This window comes from Spermophilus citellus (genome assembly GCF_964194105.1).
Source record: "Spermophilus citellus genome assembly, chromosome: 13".
Lineage (NCBI taxonomy): Eukaryota > Metazoa > Chordata > Mammalia > Rodentia > Sciuridae > Spermophilus > Spermophilus citellus.
Genome location: NC_138193.1, coordinates 53,732,468 through 53,752,413, shown reverse-complemented (window position 1 = coordinate 53,752,413; position 19,946 = coordinate 53,732,468). Strand labels below are relative to the sequence as shown.

At 33.4% G+C, this 19,946-nt stretch overlaps 1 protein-coding gene across 1 annotated transcript in view; it reads right to left on the bottom strand.

Moving 5' to 3' along the window:
- Positions 1–19,946, bottom strand: part of LOC308632775 (EH domain-binding protein 1-like) — a gene marked incomplete at both ends in the record, with an annotated part of 81,262 nt that overhangs the window by 17,855 nt on the left and 43,461 nt on the right. Inside the window, 2 exons of the mRNA XM_081265141.1 lie at positions 1,618–1,757; positions 4,917–5,098. Of these exons, the coding sequence (XP_081121267.1) occupies positions 1,618–1,757; positions 4,917–5,098 (322 nt within the window). The remainder of the gene's footprint in view (positions 1–1,617; positions 1,758–4,916; positions 5,099–19,946) is intronic.

The window sequence follows — 19,946 nt, the reverse complement described above, 5'->3', positions numbered from 1 at the left end:
ATGTCAAAATATACTTTATTGTCATGTATATCTAAAAAGAATAAACAAATTTTTAAAAGAGTCAATAGATTCTATTTTACTTTTTATGTTAGTATTGATGGATGGCTTTATTCATTTAACTATCTAGCTTTTTAATAAACTACTACTCTAATATAAAAATAGAATATATATTTTCCAAATTATTCTATTAAAATATTTGATTAAAAATTCTTAAGAGAGGCAAAATTTGGGGAACAGGTGAGAAAATTACTAAGAAAAGACACAAAATAAAAGTACAAAAAGAAATACTATAAATGAAATTAAGTATGTCAGTTATCAAGACATATAATATTAAAGGCCAAATATTATAAGGTTAGATTAGCCATATGCTATTTATAAGAGAAATATAAATATTCAGAATAAAGGGATAAATATGTCCCCCAAATTAAGTATGTTAAAAATATCAATATAAAGTAAAATTTCAAGGCATGAGGCATTAAGTGGGGCAAGCATACAAATGAGAATGAAGTTATAAGAATGTGCATATAAAAAAGATATTTACGAAAAATTTACAAAAATACATGACATAACTAGACCAAGAAAAAACATCAATAAAATGTTTTTTAAAACTTGAAATCCAAAGAACTTTTGAATCTTATTGAATTAATAAACTAGAAATAAACAAACTCAAAATAAACACTCCTGAACAATCTTGGATCAAAAAAAAATCAAAATTTCAATCACAAATTAGAAAATAATAATTTATAAAATCTGCACATGACAAAACATGTACTGTTACATACAAGTCTGATTTGTTTCCCATGGTAGATTTCTAGATGTGGAGCAGAAGTGAAAGTCACTGGAACAAAGTCTAGGAACATTTTGGCTAAGGATTTACACGGTGATCAATGTGATTGATCCCCATGTGGTAGCAGGAATTGAGGCAAAGCCAAGAGAAAAATACCAAAGTATCAATTCATTTGGAAAAAAAACAAGAATTGATCACATAGTAGTGAAGGGACATCAATCCAGAAATTTAGAGCAGTTAACTAAAAGAAATATATAAACAGTACTTGATTTTCACACCAATAAAGTAAAAATCAGTTCCTCTGTGTAATAACCAGATTAGCGATAACTATTAACCAACGATTAAAAAGGAGGTTCTAACTACTTAACATCTTAGTAGTTTGATCAAACCAACTAGAAGCGATAGCTTCATGGCATATATCATAAATATATGCAAATCTGAAACAGAATATCCATATAATTCATGTAACTATATGAACATGAGCTAGGAGAAGCTTCTTGTTTATCTTCTTGTTTTGTTTTATCATCCCTTTAAGGCATATCTTTATGTCAGAGGTTTCATTCATACATTGACAAAGAAATATGAGCATATTTAAGTTGCTTTATACTATAATTCTGAAATTACAGCAAAGAATTTTATGTTTCTTTGATTATCTTTGGACTTGATCTTAAACTGCTAAAAATCTGTTCAATTGTAATAAGCATAAAAAGCTTTCAGAGAACTAAAAGGTTTAAGGAAAAAAATCTTAGTGGAATTTTTTTTTCTGGTAAATAATGTTTCAACTCTTCAAAACAAGAGAAAACTTTTAGTTTAATGATAATAAAACTAACCTGTAATTTTTGCTGCCTTTTCTTCTTGGTTCACTCGGTTCTCATCATCATCTTCATTATCTTCTTCAAAGTCATCCAAATTGCCAATGTCAGCTTGCTTCATACTCATCAAACTAGCCAAACTTTGCATGTCTTCATCCCTACATTAATGATTAAAGACATAATCAATGGCAACAGAGACGGGGAAACCCAGTGGGTTTTCCCAGATTTAGCAAATAAAAACACATGTCACAAATTAATTTTGGTCATCAAAAAAAAGACATAATCAAATTATAATAGTTAATTTAAATGACATTGCTTGAAAAAGTATTATTTCTTAAGACATACAGGCTGAGTATCCTTTATCTGAAAGTTGAAAATCTAAATGTTTCCAAGTCCCAAACTTTTTAAGCCACTGAAATAACGACACAAGAGAAAAATTGCATACCCAAGTTCACATGATAGGTTGTAGTGAAACTTCAGGTGCACTAAAAAACTGTATAAAATTACCTTCAGGCATATAAGGTGTATAAGGTGTCTATGAAACAAACAAATTTAGTGTTTAGACTTGGTCCCATCCCCAAGATGCCTCATTGTGTACATGTAAATATTCCAATATCTAAAAAAATCTGAAATCTGAAACACTTCTGGTCCTAAGCATTTTGGATAAGGGATATCAATCTATAATAGTAATATATTCTTTATTTCTGTAAATCTGCAAATAAGTCTTTTTAAACAGTTGTATAAGAAAATTGAATAATCTAAGTAGTCCTATTCATTAATTTTTAAATAGCATGTTTAATAAGTAAAAAGAGAGGAAAATTAAAAACTAACCAATTAGGAGTTAATTTAAATCTGTATGCTATTCATAAAGCAATAGGATAAGCCAGGTGCAGTGGTGCACAACTATAATCCCAGCAATTTGGGAGGCTGAGACAGGAAGATTGCAAGTTTCAGAGCAGCCTCAGCAATTTAGTGAGGCATTCAGCAACTTAAAACCCTGTCTCAAAATAAAAAATTGAAGGGACTGGGATATAGATCAGTGGTAAAGAACCCCTGAGTTCAATCTCCAGCATCAAAAATCAACCAATCAATCAATAGTATAGCTGCATATCACATGACATATAGACTCAAAAATATTAAAAATTTTTAATTTCAAAAGATATCATTCCTAAAATGTTAATTTGCTTAATATTTTCACTTTAATTTACTTATATTTTAACCCTGAACATTTTTCGTTGGGGAAGGTAAGTAAGTTTGGAAGAAGTAGATAGAAAGATTATTACCATCAAACAGGGACAAGAGGTGGGAGGGAATGGGAGAGAGAGGGGGAATTTCACGGAAGAGGGAAGGAGACCCGCATTGTTATACAAAAATACATATAAGAGGATGTGAGGCGAAGGGGAGGAAAAAAAATATAAAAATAAGAGAGAGTGAGAGAAGTGAGTTATGGTAGTTGGGGTAGAGGGAGGGGAGGAGAGGGGAGGGAAGGGGAGGGGAGCGGATAAGAAGGGGATAAGAAGGGCAGCAGAATACAACAGACACTTGTTTGGCAGTATAAACGTGGTTGTATAATCAACGTGATTCTGCAATCTGTACACGGGGGAATAATAAGAATTCATACCCCATTTGAAATAAATATACGATATATGATGTGTCAAGATCAATGTAATGTTTTGAGCAACCAATAAATTTCTAAAAAAAAAGAATCCTTTAGATATTAAAGGGCATGCAGTCATTAGAAATATAAGGGTGATAAATGAAATTGGGAAGAGAAAATAAGTTACATTGTATATTATTACAAATATTATTGGAATGATTAAGATCTTTATAATCTGAATCATAAAACATAGTCATTAAATTTAATGGAAATAATCTTTAAAAAAAAGAAGTAGGTAGAGAAGAAATTCAGGGATTTCTGAGAGTCTCCATTCAATTCAAATTGAGACATTTGATATAGCTGAATTTCTTCTCACTCAGATTACTGTGAATGGGTTTGATTCCTTCCAATGGAAGGAAGACCACCCTCAAAGGATCTGCTCTGAATTTGTTTCTCTCTTCTTTCTATGTTTCCTTTCCTTTCTTTTTGGCTTAAACTTCAGGATAAGATATTTTTAATCTCTGTATTTTCGACTACAGTTTAAGGTCCTGAGATGAAAGACTAAGATATTTTCATTCTGGACTAACCACACTCACTTAGAACCTAACTTCTCTGAGAGGAGGCTTATTGTTGTTATCTGCCAAGTTATTTGCTACCATGTAGACAAGTGTCAATCATCTCATTTTGAGCAGTAAACAGAATCCATTCTTATCATTCAAGTAGACATGGCCAATTAACTATAATTGTGGTTACTAAACCACATTCCACTAGGTCAGATATGTTCAGAACTGTGATTTGGATTGGATTGAAACGTTCATAGCTACCTTTTCCCCTCACCTTTAATAGGAAATTCTAAGAATAGCTTTTCCATTTATCTCATTCCTTCATCTTTTACTTCAAGGAGGTACAAACTCTTTCATTAAACCAATAGCATGCATTTACTCTAACTGTATGCAATAACCAGAGTGAACTAATACTTTTTCCCTCCTGTTCTGTTTTAATCTAATCAGAATTTTACTCTTTTAAGAGACTAGACTCAAGTCTAGAAATCTGTGCAATGCTTAATCAGTGTTTAAAAAGTAATTTTTGGTTTTTATTTTTTGAGACAAGGTCTTGCTTTTGTTGCCTGGGTTGGTCTTGAAATCCTAGGCTAAGCAATCCTCCCACCTCAGCATCCTCAGTAATGGGGATACAGGTGCACACCACTGCTTTACACAGAAGTGATTTTTGAAAAGGATAATAATCATGGTAAATTGTTTATCTGCATATACTTTTCTAAGCAATTTTTGGAAGGTTGAGCCAAGAAACATGAATTGGCAAAAAGTTTCCTTAATTCTTTCATCCCTTTTATCCTAAACTTTTTATTTAGGGTTCCTCTCACTTCTTAGTTGCATCAAGTAGCTCTACAAATTTATCTGTTTGCACTTTAGACTACAGGCTGCTACAATGAAGATAAACACTTATGATACCCTATAATATCCAATTCAAAATTTGAAATCAGTTATTATATATAGTTTTATACTATACTTCATTTTTTGGAATCAAAAGAGGCTATTTATAAATAACAAGGAGTTTATTTAACTCAGTCTATGAAATAAAGAATGATGGCTATGTTATATGATGTTCAACTAATACTAGTCTGCTGAGCCAAAAGTTCTTTTCTTGTGGTGTCTTGAAACACACTGTGAATGAAGCAGCTTATTTGACAAAAGAAACTTACGTGGCTTTTCCTTCCCGAAGGAAAATGCAAGATAATGAAAACTGGAGAGTGGCAGATACAACTTTTTTAGACAATGGCTTAAATTTTAACTTGACATCTGTCTGAGTTGGCATAGGGCTTGCATACTGTTTCATATTGATGCTGCTAGTAGCAAGAGCTTTCCTTCGACCAGAAGGGGATTCCTAGAAGACACAAACACACACACACACATAAATAAATAAACAAACAAACAAATGAATAAATAAATACATGTTTAAAGATTATATATTTTGAAATTATTTGATAGCCAAACAATAAATTTAAATAAAAATTTATTTTTTACTTTTAAGTGGACACACAAATTTCCTTTTCATGTGGTGCTGAGGATCGAACCCAGTGCCTCATGCATGCTCGGCAAGCGCTCTACCACTGAGCCAAAACCCCAGCCCCCAAATAATAAAAGTTAATAACAGCTGAGAACTTCCTTCTCCAATTAACTCCTATAACATAGTAATAAATAAAATCATGATGAGGTTTCACTATAGCTTTTATATCTGAGTAAGGCAGATAAGAAATTAGAAAGAAAGTACAGGTGGAAAAAAGGAAAGACTAGAAAACTCTAAATATCTTGGGAAAGGAAAAACAAGGAATAAAAACAAGGACAAAGTGTCTCCAGATTTACTGTGAAAAAAGGCTCTAACACTGGGCTAGGCACCAACAAGTAGTCAATAATGGTTTTCCTTCCTTTCACTGTACTTAATGATACAAGGTAACCTACTAGTATTTCTCCTTTCTAACACTCAAAATTTTTTACAGAACTTCTACCCTAGTAGAGAGAGAAAAGGGGAGGGGAGGGGAGGAGAGGGGAGGGGCGATAGTAGAGAATAGGATAGACAGCAGAATACATCAGACACTAGAATGGCAATATGTAAATCAATGGAAGTGTAACTGATGTGATACAGCAATCTGTATACGGGGTAAAAATGGGAGTTCATAACCCACTTGAATCAAACTGTGAAATATGATATATTAAGAACTAGGTAATGTTTTGAACGACCAACAATTAAAAAAAAAAGAACTTCTACCCTAGGTGGCATTCTTCCTCTTTTTTGCCTATATTATCTAAATTCTATCTATAATGTCATTTGATCCTTATTTCTTTCCAAAGAACTTTTCTGATCATTCCAGTTTGTAATTCTCTCTCACTTCCATAAGATCACACATTTAAAGGAAGAAACAGGTCTCTGATCTCAGGTTCATGGCAGCACTGCTAACTAACCCCAGCAAATTTCAAAATTCTTCTCGACATTGCTATTGCCAATTCATCAGAAATGAAACACAAAATGAAACCTGTCTGCTACTGAAGGTGTTTAAGCCATCATATTTCCTAATTGAAACAAAACAGCAAAATAATGACTAGGCATTAATTACATGTAAAGCACTGTAAATTCTGAAGGGATATGATGATGAATAACACATAATTCTTGAGTGTGTTTCTAATGGAAAGGAAAACATTTTATGGATAATTTTTTAATGACATCAATCAGAGGTTATATATATATATATACACACTATTATTTCTTAACATTTACTGATCTGGCAGTTGAGAGCAACATTTAAGGCTGAATGTCTAAGTTGGGTGACCTTGAACAAGTCAGGACACTTGAATCTCAGTGACCTTCCCTGAAAAATAAAGAGGAGCTAAACAAATCCATTGAAGTCCTGCAATTATTTTCTATAAAATGTTCCAACCAAGGCAAGAAGAACTTCCATTAATATCTTTGAAATTTTATTTAATAAATCTTTATTTGTCCTATGATTGACAAATCTGCCTAAAATAAGGATATACTAGTTTAATCAAAACATTAAAACAGACCTCAAAAATATGACATTTCTGCCCAGCAGAATAAGTAAAAATGCAATATAACATCCCTAAAGAACACCTTGTTTTAAAATGTGGTCTTATCTGTCAGATTATGCACAGCAATATTATACAGAACTATTAGTGCATGTAGATACCCTATGAATGAATTTCAAATATGCATCAAGCACTTGAGAAGGATTCAAGCCCTCTCAGAAAAAATACTTAAGAATATGCAAATACCCTCAACTGAATCAAGTTGAACAGATGTGACTATCCCAAACAATACAAGTGTTCTTTCCCTGGTCGCTACTGTCAATCAAAGAATAAGATTAAGGTCCAAGGTTCTGACAATGTGCAAAATGAAAATGCACAATCAGGGAGTATCAATTTATTACATTGATATGAACAATAATCTCTTATTGTACTTTGGAATAGCTAAAACTTCTACATATAATAGAGGATTTAAAGCCCCAGTTTTGAAAGCATGACATACAAACTGTCACGTATCATTTTCAGTTTTTGTTAAATCTCTTTTACAAAGTATGACTTTGATCCCTTAATGTAATCATTTAATGTTGCAACAAAATAATCAAACTATAAAAATTAAGTTAACTTGGAAATAAACATGATTTTGAAAACTATTAATGGGCTGGGGATGTGGCTCAAGCGGTAACGCGCTCGCCTGGCATGCGCGGGGCGCTGGGTTCGATCCTCAGCATTACATAAAAATAAAGATGTTGTGACCACCGAAAACTGAAAAATAAATATTAAAAAAAATTCAAAAAAAACTATTAATGGTTCCTATAAAAATCTAGGTATTTGATAATTAACATTCTGTCAATTTCATTTTTTTTTGGACAACAATTATATAAAATTTTTTTCTGCTGAATTCAGGTTTTATGATTAAAAATGTTCTAATTATTTGATAAATCAAAGTTTTTGAAACAATAGGTAATAAAATCTAAATTGTGAACACAATTAGCTGAACCATTTAAGTAGAGGTTTTTAAATTTCAGGGTTTATTAAAAAGCAAAAACCAAACCAGGAGAACTGGTTAAAAATGTAAGCATACTTAGATCCCACTCCTATAGTACAACTAGAGATGAATCCAGGCAGGAATCTGCTGACTTCTAATAAGTAACACCTTTCTCACTAGTACCAGATGATTCTGAGCCAGTTAATCTAAAATCACATTTTCAGAAATACTTTCCAAAAGGAAGTGCTAACATAAAATTATTTTAACATAAAAAATCACATTTTTCATAACTACTCATTGTTATAAAAAGCCTATATTTTTCCATTTCTGTGAAATCCTGCCTACTAGATTGGAATCAAATGAACCAGGGTTAGAATGTGGCATCAGCACTTATTTACTTTAGCAGACTCTTCATGTATCTAACCTTCAATCTCACATTCTCAAATTGGCAAATATTTAAAAAGTTGAACAATACCAAATATCTGTTAGAATGAAAAACAATGCAAAACTCTTTTATACTTCCCAGTGTGGTGGTGCATGCATGTAATCCCAAAAACTCAGGAGTCTAAGATAGTAGAATCACAAATTTGAGACCAATCTCAGCGATTTAGCGAGCTTATTGCAAAATAAAAAATAAAAAGATCCAGGGATGTAGCTCAGCTCAGTAGTAAAGCATGCCTGGGTTCTACCCTCAGTATCAAAAACAAAACAATTCTTTCATTCTGCTGTGTTGTATAACCATCACTACTGTCTGTTTCCAGAACTTTTTCATCAATAACTTCCACTCTCCCATCCCAGCACCTGGTAACTTCTATTTTTTCTATCTCCATAAATCTACCTGTTTCTTAAATAAGTGGAATCACACAGTATGTGTCCTTTTGTGTTTGGCTTATTTCACTTAGCATAATGTTTTAATTCTATAAAAAAAATCCAATTAGGATTTTGATTGGAACTGAATTCAATATGCAGATCAATATGGGTCCCTGGACATCTTCGCAACTGAACTTCATTATTATAAAATAGGGTATTTCTCTCTACCTATTTAGAACATTAATGTCTCTTAAAGTTTTATCATTCCCCCCTCCACAGATCTTGTACATTTTTTCCTGGATTTATTCCTCAGCATGTTGTTCTTGTAACAAATAATATTGTCTTTTAAATTATATTGTTGAATTATTTCTGGCATATAGAAAAGCAATTGAATATGAGAGGAGAATTTGCATCTAAGCAATCTTTCTAATATTCTTGTATTAATTTGACTACATAGTCCTACATATTAATTTACGATATATTCCTATATTAATTTTACTACATTCCTTTTGGGTTTCTATTTTTATTATATCACCCACAAAGCCAGCTATTCACTCCATGTTTCCAATCTTTATTCTTTTTCTTTTGTGTGTGTGTGTGTGTGTGCGTGTTTTTTGTTTTTGATGGTACACTAATGGCTGGATTTTTCAGTATGATGTTGACCAGGTATAGTGAAGGGGCCATTCTTTATTTATTCTTGACCTTGCAAGGAAATGCTTTTGATTTTTTATTGTTAAGTTAGTTGTTTACTAGAGTTTTTACCTCTTTAAAATTACATTTTCCTTTATATAATTAAGGAAGCAACCTTTTATTACTGTTTGTTTTGAAGTTTTAATTTTATTTCTAATTAAATTTATATAAATGTTTATCAAATGTTTTTTCCTCTATATTTCTGGAGAATGTAAAGTTTTCTTACTTTTTATTCTTAATAGGTGGCAAATTAATAATTTTCTAAAGTTATGGAAACCCCACATTCCTGGGATACACCCAATGAAGTCATGCTGTAGTATGTACTGTCTTTTGTATATTAAAATATATTTATGGCTTTGGATGCTGCGATGGTTTGGATGCAATTTGTCTCTTAAAGGTTCATGTCCTGGAAGCTTAGTCCCCAGGGTGGTGGTGTGAAGGTGGTAGAACCATTAAGGGATGAGGCCTTGGGGAAGGAAATTAGGTCACAAAGGCTCCACCGTCATGAATGGATTAATGCTATTTCATCATTCTGTAGATGTGGATTAGTTCCTGCCAGAGAGCATTGTAATAAAAGAGGCATCATGAGCCCTCCCTGCTCTCTGCCTTCTTTTGTCACACTCATGTCTTTTCTGTATTTGAGTGTTTCCCTTTCCCCTTCCCAGCCATGTTGTGATATAGCCAGGGGACCCTCACCAGATACTGCATGAAACAGTTTGGAGTTTTCATCGACTAGAATTGTGAGCCAAATAAACCTCTTTTCTTTTTACATATCTATATATGACCCAGCCTCAGATTTTTGTTAAGCAACACAAAATGGACTAAAATTGATGCCTAATATTTTGCAAGAAAATTTTTCATGGGGAAGATAGGTCTATGATTTTATTTTTGAGCATGCTGCTTGATTATTTATCTCAACCTGATAAACTGAGCCATTTTCCTTTTCCAGAAAGACTTGGAATTATCTGTTCCAAATGTTTGATTGAAGGCACTCACTGTTTCTGCCTACCCATACACCAGGTAAGCATATTCCTTACAGTCCTGCCTTGTTATTTCTCTTACTAGGAATGTTCTTCTCATAGGCATTATACGGCCAGCTCTCCAATTCCTTCAAATCTTTTCTTAAAATATACTTTACCTGCTGGGCACGGTGGCACATGCCCAAAATCCTAGCAACTCAGGAAGCTGAGGCAGGAGGATTATGAGTTCGAAGCCAGTCTCAACAACTAAATGGGGCCCGAAGCAACTTAGTGAAACCCTGTCTCAAAAAACAAAAAGGGCTGAGGACATAGCTTGGTGGTTATGTACCTCTGGGTTCAATCAGAAGGAAAAGAGGGAGAGAGGGAGGGAGATCAGACCCACCTGACTTTACCAAACAGGCTTTCTCTGACCACTCTACCTGAAATTTCAACCATTTTCCCAATATATGTATTTCATCTCCTCATTCTTTATGCTGCCCCTCTTCCTTATCTCATACTATCAAATATGCAAGTTATGCATTAATTTGTCTCTTCCCTATTGTAAGTTCAAGGAAGGCAGAAAATTTTGTCTATTTTGTTCACTACTGTGCCCCACTTCAAGAAACCATTGTTCAGTAAATATTTATTCAGTAAATGAATAAATCATAATTGTATGACTTATTATCAAAACACTTTGAATTACCTTTACATCATTAGTTTCTTCTGTTCAAGATTTTTTTCCTATCCCTCTCATAAACAGGAGAAATAGTGATGTGAGCTTTCAGTGGAGTGGAATGACTTGTAATTTAGTGACAAGAACTATATAGTCTATTTCCATTTGTTGAGCTGGGTAGAGGTGTCTCCAAGCCAAACAGGGCACTAACAGGTAAAGGAGACCCTAGATGTAAAGAGGAATGGGGCAGATTAGGAATTCCTTCATGTGGTTTATATGATGGGAAGGGAAGTGAAAGTGGTAAGCAATATCAGTACATCCTGGGAAACTTATTCCACAAGCACTGTGAGAGTTAGGAGCAAATAGGTCCTGTCTGAAAGTAGAAAGATCCATGACTAAACTCCATGCAGACTGCTCACCAACCAGAAGCCACAGACTTCTTTACAGGCTCCTCTTTCTCCTTCTGACATTTAACTTGCTCTTCTTTTAGGACTGTCTCTATGAATAAATAGCATATTGCCAGAAAAACTTGTTAACCCAGTAGTCTGATAATCACTGACTTTTGCCTGGACAGTTTAAGCCAACAGTTCTCAAGTGTTTTTGTCTCAAGATCCTTTCACATGTTTTTTTTATTCTTTTCATTTTTTAAAGTTAATTAATTAATGTTTAATTTGTACATATAAAAGCAGAATGCACTTCAATTCATAGCACACAAACTGAGCACAATTTTTCATTTCTCTGGTTGTACACAAAGTAGAGTCACCTCATTCATGTCTTCATACATGTACCTAGGGTAATGATGTCTCCTCATTCCGTCATCTTTCCTACCCCTCCCCTCTACCCACTCCCTTCCCCTCCGTTCCCTTTTCCCTGTCCAAAGTTCCTCCATTGCTCCCATGCTCTCCCCCAGCATTATGGATCAGCATCCACTTATCAGAGAAAACATTTGGCCTTTTGTTTTTGGAGATTGGCTCTTTTACATGTTTTCATTGAGACTTCCAATGAGCTTTTGCTTATATATATATCAACATTTATTCTATTAAAAATTAAAAATAAGAAATGAAATAATTTAAAAACTAATGTTAATATATTTTCATGAAGAATACATACACTTTCTATACAAAACAGCTTAATGAGAAACATTTCTGTTTTATATTTCTTCCATATCTCTAATATCTCCTTAATATCTGAGTTTTGCTGCTGTTGTTTGGCTTTTTAAGATTAATTAATTAATTAATTAATCAATATTTGGCAGTACTGGGGATTGAGCTCAGGGTCTAATGTATGATAAGCAAATGCTATATCACTGAGCCATATCCCCCATCCCTTAATGTCTGCTTTAACAGATGATTCTACTCTCATATCTGTATCATATATTGTTTTGGTTGAAGTATTCATACAACATCAAGAAAATCAGGTCTCACAAAAGCATGTAACTGAAAAAGACAGAAATATTTTAATAACCTTTTCAGGTAATTTTGGATCTTTGTATCTAATATATTATACCAAACTCTACAAGTAGTAATTTCTGAAAGGTTAATGGTAATGAAGAATATGAAACTTTATCAATGAGCTTTTAAACTGTTAAATTAACATACATTAACCTAGCATGCAACTGAATGAATCTTTTACACATGCATAATTTTCTAACATTATACCTTGATCATTTTAAAATAACAATTATCTGAATTATGCAGATGTTGACACATTACATTATTCAATACCAAAAAAATTACATTCCATCAGAAAAATATTTAAGCATTGGGAAACTATCAAGCTAAAGGTGGTGAGCACAGTTTTTCCAAATCTGAATTTCCCATTGAAAGCTTGAATTGTATCAGAGACAACACATAATTTCATTTGCTTACTTGTACATGATATGTTCACTCTACTGCTCAGTTTCAGAAATAATTTGCCAAATACTCAATGCTGAATAACTGCAGTCTGTTAGTCATTTTTTTCAAGTAAAAGTAGAGTTCCAGGAAACAAGTTTACTTTAATTTACAACTCAAATGATAGCCCAAGTGCTTTTTCTTGAAAAACTTTGTCCTTTGTAATGCAACATTAGTGCTTTATACAAACTTTCCATTTTGTCAAAGAATATATTCAAAAAACTAGTACTCAAGGGTTGAATTTAATCCTTACATTGATGATACAATTCTGGAGTCTTAACCTCATGCAATAAAGGAATTTTATTATACTTTCTACCTTGAGAGAATGGGAAGTACTAGACTTTCCCTGAATCTCCATGCAGAGATAAAAGTAGTAAATCATGGGTTCAATAGAAACCCTCCGTGGGAAAGCTGTGATCAAGACTACCTGCTTTCAATTATTACCATTACTGTTTTATCTTTTAGATTCTATCAAGTGTCATTTAAAAAAAACTTTTTTTATGTGTCATATTTTACCTATGTTTTTAGCTATTTTCTGATAGGGGTTACTCATGCTATCTGTCTCATTGCCAGAAGCAGTATACTTCATTTGAATTTTACAAAAACAGAACCGAGTATCTTGATAAACAACCATCACAATTAAGTTTTCCTATCTTACAATAAGTTCTTCAATTAGTAATTCTTAAGACTTGTCAGAGTTGAGATTTACTTTATTGGAATTCAGTAGATGTGGACCAGTGAAGCAATACAATCCTGTCATGATTTTGTTGTTTTTGTCTGTTTAGATGCCACGCCTTATAATCACCATAAGCAGCAAGTACCTGATGTTTGTGGCTTACCCCTTTCTATAGTCTCATACTCTTATACTGTAATGCCTGATCTTGTTTATGAACTCTGACTTGTTCTGACTATTACAGCAAGGAAAAAAAAGTCACAGGCAACTAGATTTCTGAGAGCATCCTAAGAAAATGTGACTAGATTAATGTTGGCCTTAAAAGTTATTCAATCTTTATCCTCTGTCTCATGGTTACACAAATTATTTCACAGTGTAAAGAACTAACCCCAATATCTGTGTCAACACCCATTTACTGACCGAAGAAACTAAATCATCACCTGAGATAATGTGGAGTTTGAAAACACCTTAGAAGTTTCTTAATTCAACCTATTATTCCAATGTAAGAATATTTAGTAGAGGGTTGTTTCTTGGTACTTTTCATTCAAATTCTATCTAAAATCTCCCAAGACTTTGCTCTTTCTGAAACAAATAATTTTGTACACTATAATATGAAGACCAACAATTTTGCTTTATGTATTCAACAAATATTTATGACACGTATTATGGGCCTTGGCATTCTCTCATTTAGCTCTTTGATAGCATTTTAAATTTTATTTCCAAGTGATAAAAACCAAACTGGAAGTCAAACAGTTCTAACTTTTTCAAAATTGTGATGCTGGTCCTTTGAATTGTCATAAGTGCAACATTTCTTGAGTCGTGCTGAAAAGATCTTTGCTTCATCAGCAGACCAAAATGAAATACTTACAGAACTTAATTTGGGATTCATGGAGCAATTAAATGCAAAAGTAGACAGGTCACAGGAAACTCTCTCAACCACAAAGACTTCATTGGAAAACATAGCAGCTAAAATAACCAACTTAGATAGTTGGGATGGAGGAGTTTGGTAGCACAAATGTAAACAGAAAGAATCAACATTTAAAAATCTGTTTAGATATTTACTCATTAAGAATAAAAATCTAACTTTCCTGTTTTAAAAAATATCCAAATAAAAACCTTCAGCCTTCTCAGAGGGAAACTCCAGGTATACATAAAAACACAAGTCTAAATAGGTTCAAAAATTTGAATAGGGTGTAGGTTGTCCAAGCTCAGGGTCGGGTAAGCAGGGAGTAAATCTGATGTCAATTCCAGTACAAAACTGGCAGTTTATATCAACCCTTTCTCCTGTAACTCTAAAGAACACAAGAAAAAGTTTACTTTTTTTTTGCAGTCATGTAATCTTAAATGAGAAACTAAATTAGCAGTTTTTAAAATTAGTTTCCATTAGATGTACTAAGAGAAATATAATCATATTTGTTTACAAAGGAACTGGCACCCAAGGACTTGTCTTTCATGTCCAAGACTCAAATGTCCACTAAAAATAACTCCCAATTTTATAAATAGACTTATTCTTGTGGTCCAGATCTAAACACTCAAGTTCCCATCATTGATTCTCATTGCATTATAATGCAACTGATGAACCCAGCCTAATTCAATCTTAAGACTGGGAGCCATCTCGTCACAAAGTCATGAAAAGTTTATTTCTGTTTTACTATAAATTACTGCAATTTCTAAAGTTGTATGGAATTCCTGCCTGTGCCTTGAACTCACCCATGCCTGGCTTTCCCTGCCCAGATAACAACCCTCTCTAAAACCTCAGTGGTGCCTTATAAATTCTGATGTTGGGATCTGAATTTACTCCCTACCTTGAAATATCATGCTATGCAGATATCTGCCTTTGTATCATGCTTGTCAAAATCCCGTTATCTTTAAGTTCTCAAGACACCCCCCTGGGGTACTGATCTCTAGCCCAGGGTTTTGGGGAGAGTAAGTCCTGGCCAGCTCCGGTATACACAAATAGAAGCTTGCTTTAATTTGATTTAAAATTAGAGTCAGTGGTCTTTTCTTTGTGTCGGGGTTCAACAGAAACATAGCCAAACTGAACTCATCTCTACCCCTTAAGTGTTTCTTCCCTTAGTTTTTTAAATTAATTTTTTAATTTATATATGACAGTGGGATGCTTTACAATTAGTATATTCACACCAATTCATGTCTTCATACATGTACTTTGGATAATAATGACTATCACATTCCACCATTATTTCTAACCCTCCCTTCCCTTCCAACCTCTCTGCCCTATTTACAGTTCATCTATTCCTCTCATGCTCATCTCATTTAATTATACCAGCATATGTCAAGCCTCTTAATCACAAGACGCACCAAACTAAATTGTCTCTAACTGCTAAATCTTTCCAGAATCAGGATTCTTCTTTCCAAATTGATGGCCACTTCCTCCTAAATTCAACCCTTATCTATGAGCAGATGACTGCTAAAGCCTCTGAATAATTTCCCTTTCTCTAGTTTCATATGCAGCTAGATTTCATATTCTAGGGTTGATTGTATGAAGGTTATCATGTTTTATAAATGCTGTATTTTTTTCCCAATGGTATGAACAAATTCACAACAGAAAAGTACAAATACATAGAGAAGCACTCAAACCTTCATCAGATAGCTAAAATCATGGTTAAAATTTTGATATATTTTCTCTAATCTTTGAAAATAGTTAATGCTATTTATAAAATCTTATATTTTTTAAACTTAGCATTATAAATTTATAAACCTCAATTTTAGAAATTCCAAGTCATTCTATACTATGATGACACCAAAAATTTATAGAACTATTTCCTATTATTGTATGTGTAAGTCACTTTCAAATTTGCTATTCTTAGAAATGATGCTGCAGTAAACATATTTTTTGTTCAAAGTATTTTTGGCATTTCTCTTTCTTAGGAAGGATTTCTAGTAAAGTATTTGAACATTTTTAAGATTTTATAGATATTGACAGATTGCTTTTCCAAACATATCAACTTACAACTTATAAGTGTACTAGCAATGCTATTCTCATCCACCACACCCACAATAGCACTACTATATATTTTTAAAGCTTTGCAAAGTTTTAAGAAAACCAAGTCTCATTGATTTACTTTGCATTTATTTTATGACCTTTGAATATATTTTCATGCTTATCACCCTCTTTCTTTTTTATAAAATAGATCATACCCTTTGTTCATTTATCTAATTGAATCCTAATTTCTCTTTAAAAAAAAAAAAACTCTTCTAGAACTCTAAGAAAAATATTAAGCTTTCTCTGTCTGCCACTTTTGTTGCAAATATATTTAACATTTTCCTGCTTTGTCCTTTACTTTCATGATTTCTAAAACTATTTTTATTTTTCTTATGATACAAGTAATGGAAGTTTCAGTTTCTGGTTGCACATTTAAGGAGCTTTAAAGTCAGTGCTCTGCCCTAAAAACAGGTAAAAAACTGAACAAATTGAAAATAAACAACTATTCTAAAATCTGTAAGAAAAATGAGTATTATGGTTTGGATTTTAAAATGTTCCCCAAAGCCAGACACAGCAGCACATGCCTGTAATCCCAGGGATTCAGGAGGTTGAGGCAGGAGGATCATAAATTTGAGGTCAGTCAGCCTCAGCAATTTAGGAAGACCCTTGTCTTGGAGGGGGAGGAGGGAAGACAGGGGATATGGCTCAGTGGCAAGTGCCTCCTGGGTTCGATCTTCAGTACCAAAATAAATCAATAAAACAAAGATAAAAAAGTCGCTCAAAGGGCTCATGTGTTACGCAACATAGCAATGTTCAGGGGTGAAAAGATTGGATTATGAGAGCTATAACCTCATCGGTGGATTAATCCATTTGATGAATTTATAATTTGAATGGATTACTGGCTGGTAACTATAGGGAGGTGGGGCATGGCTGGAGGAAGATAGGTCACTGGGGACCTTTGGGGGCTATATCTTGTGCCTGGTTCCTCTCTTTTTCTCTCTCTGCTTTCTGGCTGCAATGAACTGAGTAGCTTTGCTACACTGCATGATGTTCCACCTTACCTCAGGCCCAAAGCAGTGGAGCTGGCCAACCATGAACTGAACCTCTGAAATGTGAGCTCCAAATAAATCTTCTCTAAGTTGTTTTTATCAGATGTTTTAGTCACAGAGACAAAAGTTAACACAGTGAAGTCACTGAGCAAACTGATGGGGAGTCAGGCAAATAAAGAGAAGTATAACAGGCTAGAGCAGAAGACTCCATAAAAACCAGTGCTGAGGTAGGAAAGTCTACACTATAACTAAGAAATTGCTGGAGGCTAGGTATGGACCAATCTGAGAATTAAAACTTAAGGGAACCTGGTCAAAGGGGTCTCCTGTGGTTTTTAGTTTTACTCCGAGGTGCTTGATCAGGTTCTCAAAATAACTACCAAAGAAAAATGACCTGTGCTTCCAGCAGCAGAAGGGGAAAAGAAAGTATTGTGAAATGCATCATTGTAGTACTCTGCTCTTCTTATCAAGGTCTGTTTTCAAAAGAAATTGTTTAACTGAAGTCTAACATGCTAAGATTTTATATGAGCCTAATTGGCCTCAAGAAAAAGAAATATCCACCCCAGTCTACTCTAGCAATCCTGTCCCACCTAAGAAAGGAAGGGAAAAAAATGAGAAATACTTACGTTCACAATTCAGAGGAACAGGTTCTCTACGAGACTGTGACCTAATCACAGGAATATAGAATGTTTCATCTATATTTGCCCACACCTTTCTACCATATTACTCAAGATTTACTTATAGCGTTTCCTTTTACCCTGTACATCATGTCCCACTCTGAAGTAAAAGTTACAAGGCAAACTAAAAGGCAAAACCACAAACTGAAGAGATACAGCAAGCATCAGAATAAGACTCAGATAAGGAGGGATGTTAGAATTCTCAGACTAGAATTTTAAAAAAAACAAACTACAATTAACATGCTGAGGGTTCCAACAGATAGAGTATACAACACAGAAAGAACATTATAAGCAGTGAAATAGTAATTCTAAGAGCCAATGAGAAATGTTAGGGTCTCATTACTAATGTAATAAGAACATTGCTGTAACAAATGAATGCCTTTGATAGGCCTCTTAGTAGACTGATCACAGCTGAGGAGAAAACCTCTGGGCTTGAGGATATCACAATAAAAACCAAAACTGGAAACAAAGAGAATAAAGTTAAAAATGAAAAACCATAATAGAATAGTCCAGCACTATGGGCTCAAGAAATACCAGAAGAAACAAACAAACAAATCCAGGAAAAGAAGAAATAATTGAAACAATATGTCAGATACTAAACCGTAGATTCAAAAGCCCAGAATACTTAGCAAGATAAAAGCCAAAAAATCTATACCTGGGCCTATTATTTTCAAACTCCTGAAAATTAAAGGTAGGGGGCTGGGGGTATATCTCAGAAGCAAAGTGAGTGCTTAACATGCACAAGACCCTGGTTCAATGCTCAGTATCAAGAAAAACAAATCAAAAATTAAATAAATCCTGAAAGAAGCTAGAAGGAGGAAAAGACACCTAGTCACATTACCTATAGAAGAACAACAATAAGATGCACTAGTTCAGGGAAATGCAAATGGTAATAATAATGAGATAGCATTTTCATCCATCAGAGTGACAATAATCAGCCTAGTAATCAGCATTGGTAAGAATGTGGAAAATAGGCCTTTCAATTACTGTTGGTAGAAATATAAACAGTTACAGGTTATTACATGGATATTCTTTTAGCATTAAAACTATCAAAATAAATGTCCCTTTTGAATGAACAGTTCCATTTCTAGGAATCTAGCAGTCTTAACATCTATTAGCAGAAGAATGGTTAAATCATTATGGTGCATCCATCTGTACTATGGAAAACTGTGCAGTAATTTACATTATAATGTAAGAAAACAACATGTAATGTATGATCTGATTTAAGAAAAAAACAGAACCCTAACAACCTTAAATATGTGTGTAATTTCATATACAAAAGTTAAAAGAACTGTGCATATGGTAGAGAATGTTCATTTTTTATTTATACATTTCTTTGTCTTTTAGTACTTCCCAGCACATAGTAAGTGCTTAAGAATTGTTGAATGGTTGTATAAAGGTAAGTGAAACTGATCTCCAATTAACAGAAATACAACTAACCAGTTTGCTTGAGAAATTCAAATATATGAATTCTATGAGACAGAAAGGGCTATATGTAAAATTTAGCTTGAGTATTTATGCTACTTAATAACAGACATGAAAAAAATGATTCTAAGTACTAGTAACAAAATTTTTATGAGTTGTATAAAAAATGAAAAATCAGATCTAGTCCCTCAATTCTCTGATAAGAAAAACGCATCAGGAAATGAGTTAATTGATCATATATTTTGGAAAAAAATTTGACTATACAGCCACCTGAAAGATGGTAGGTAATATATTTGCACATTTCAAAAGATTAACAACAATCCTGTTATGATGTCTGTAATACCATATACTTTAAACATTTGTGTATGGATGGTGTGATTGATATGAATGTGTTAGTTAAACTTCAACCCCAGGGGCTATCA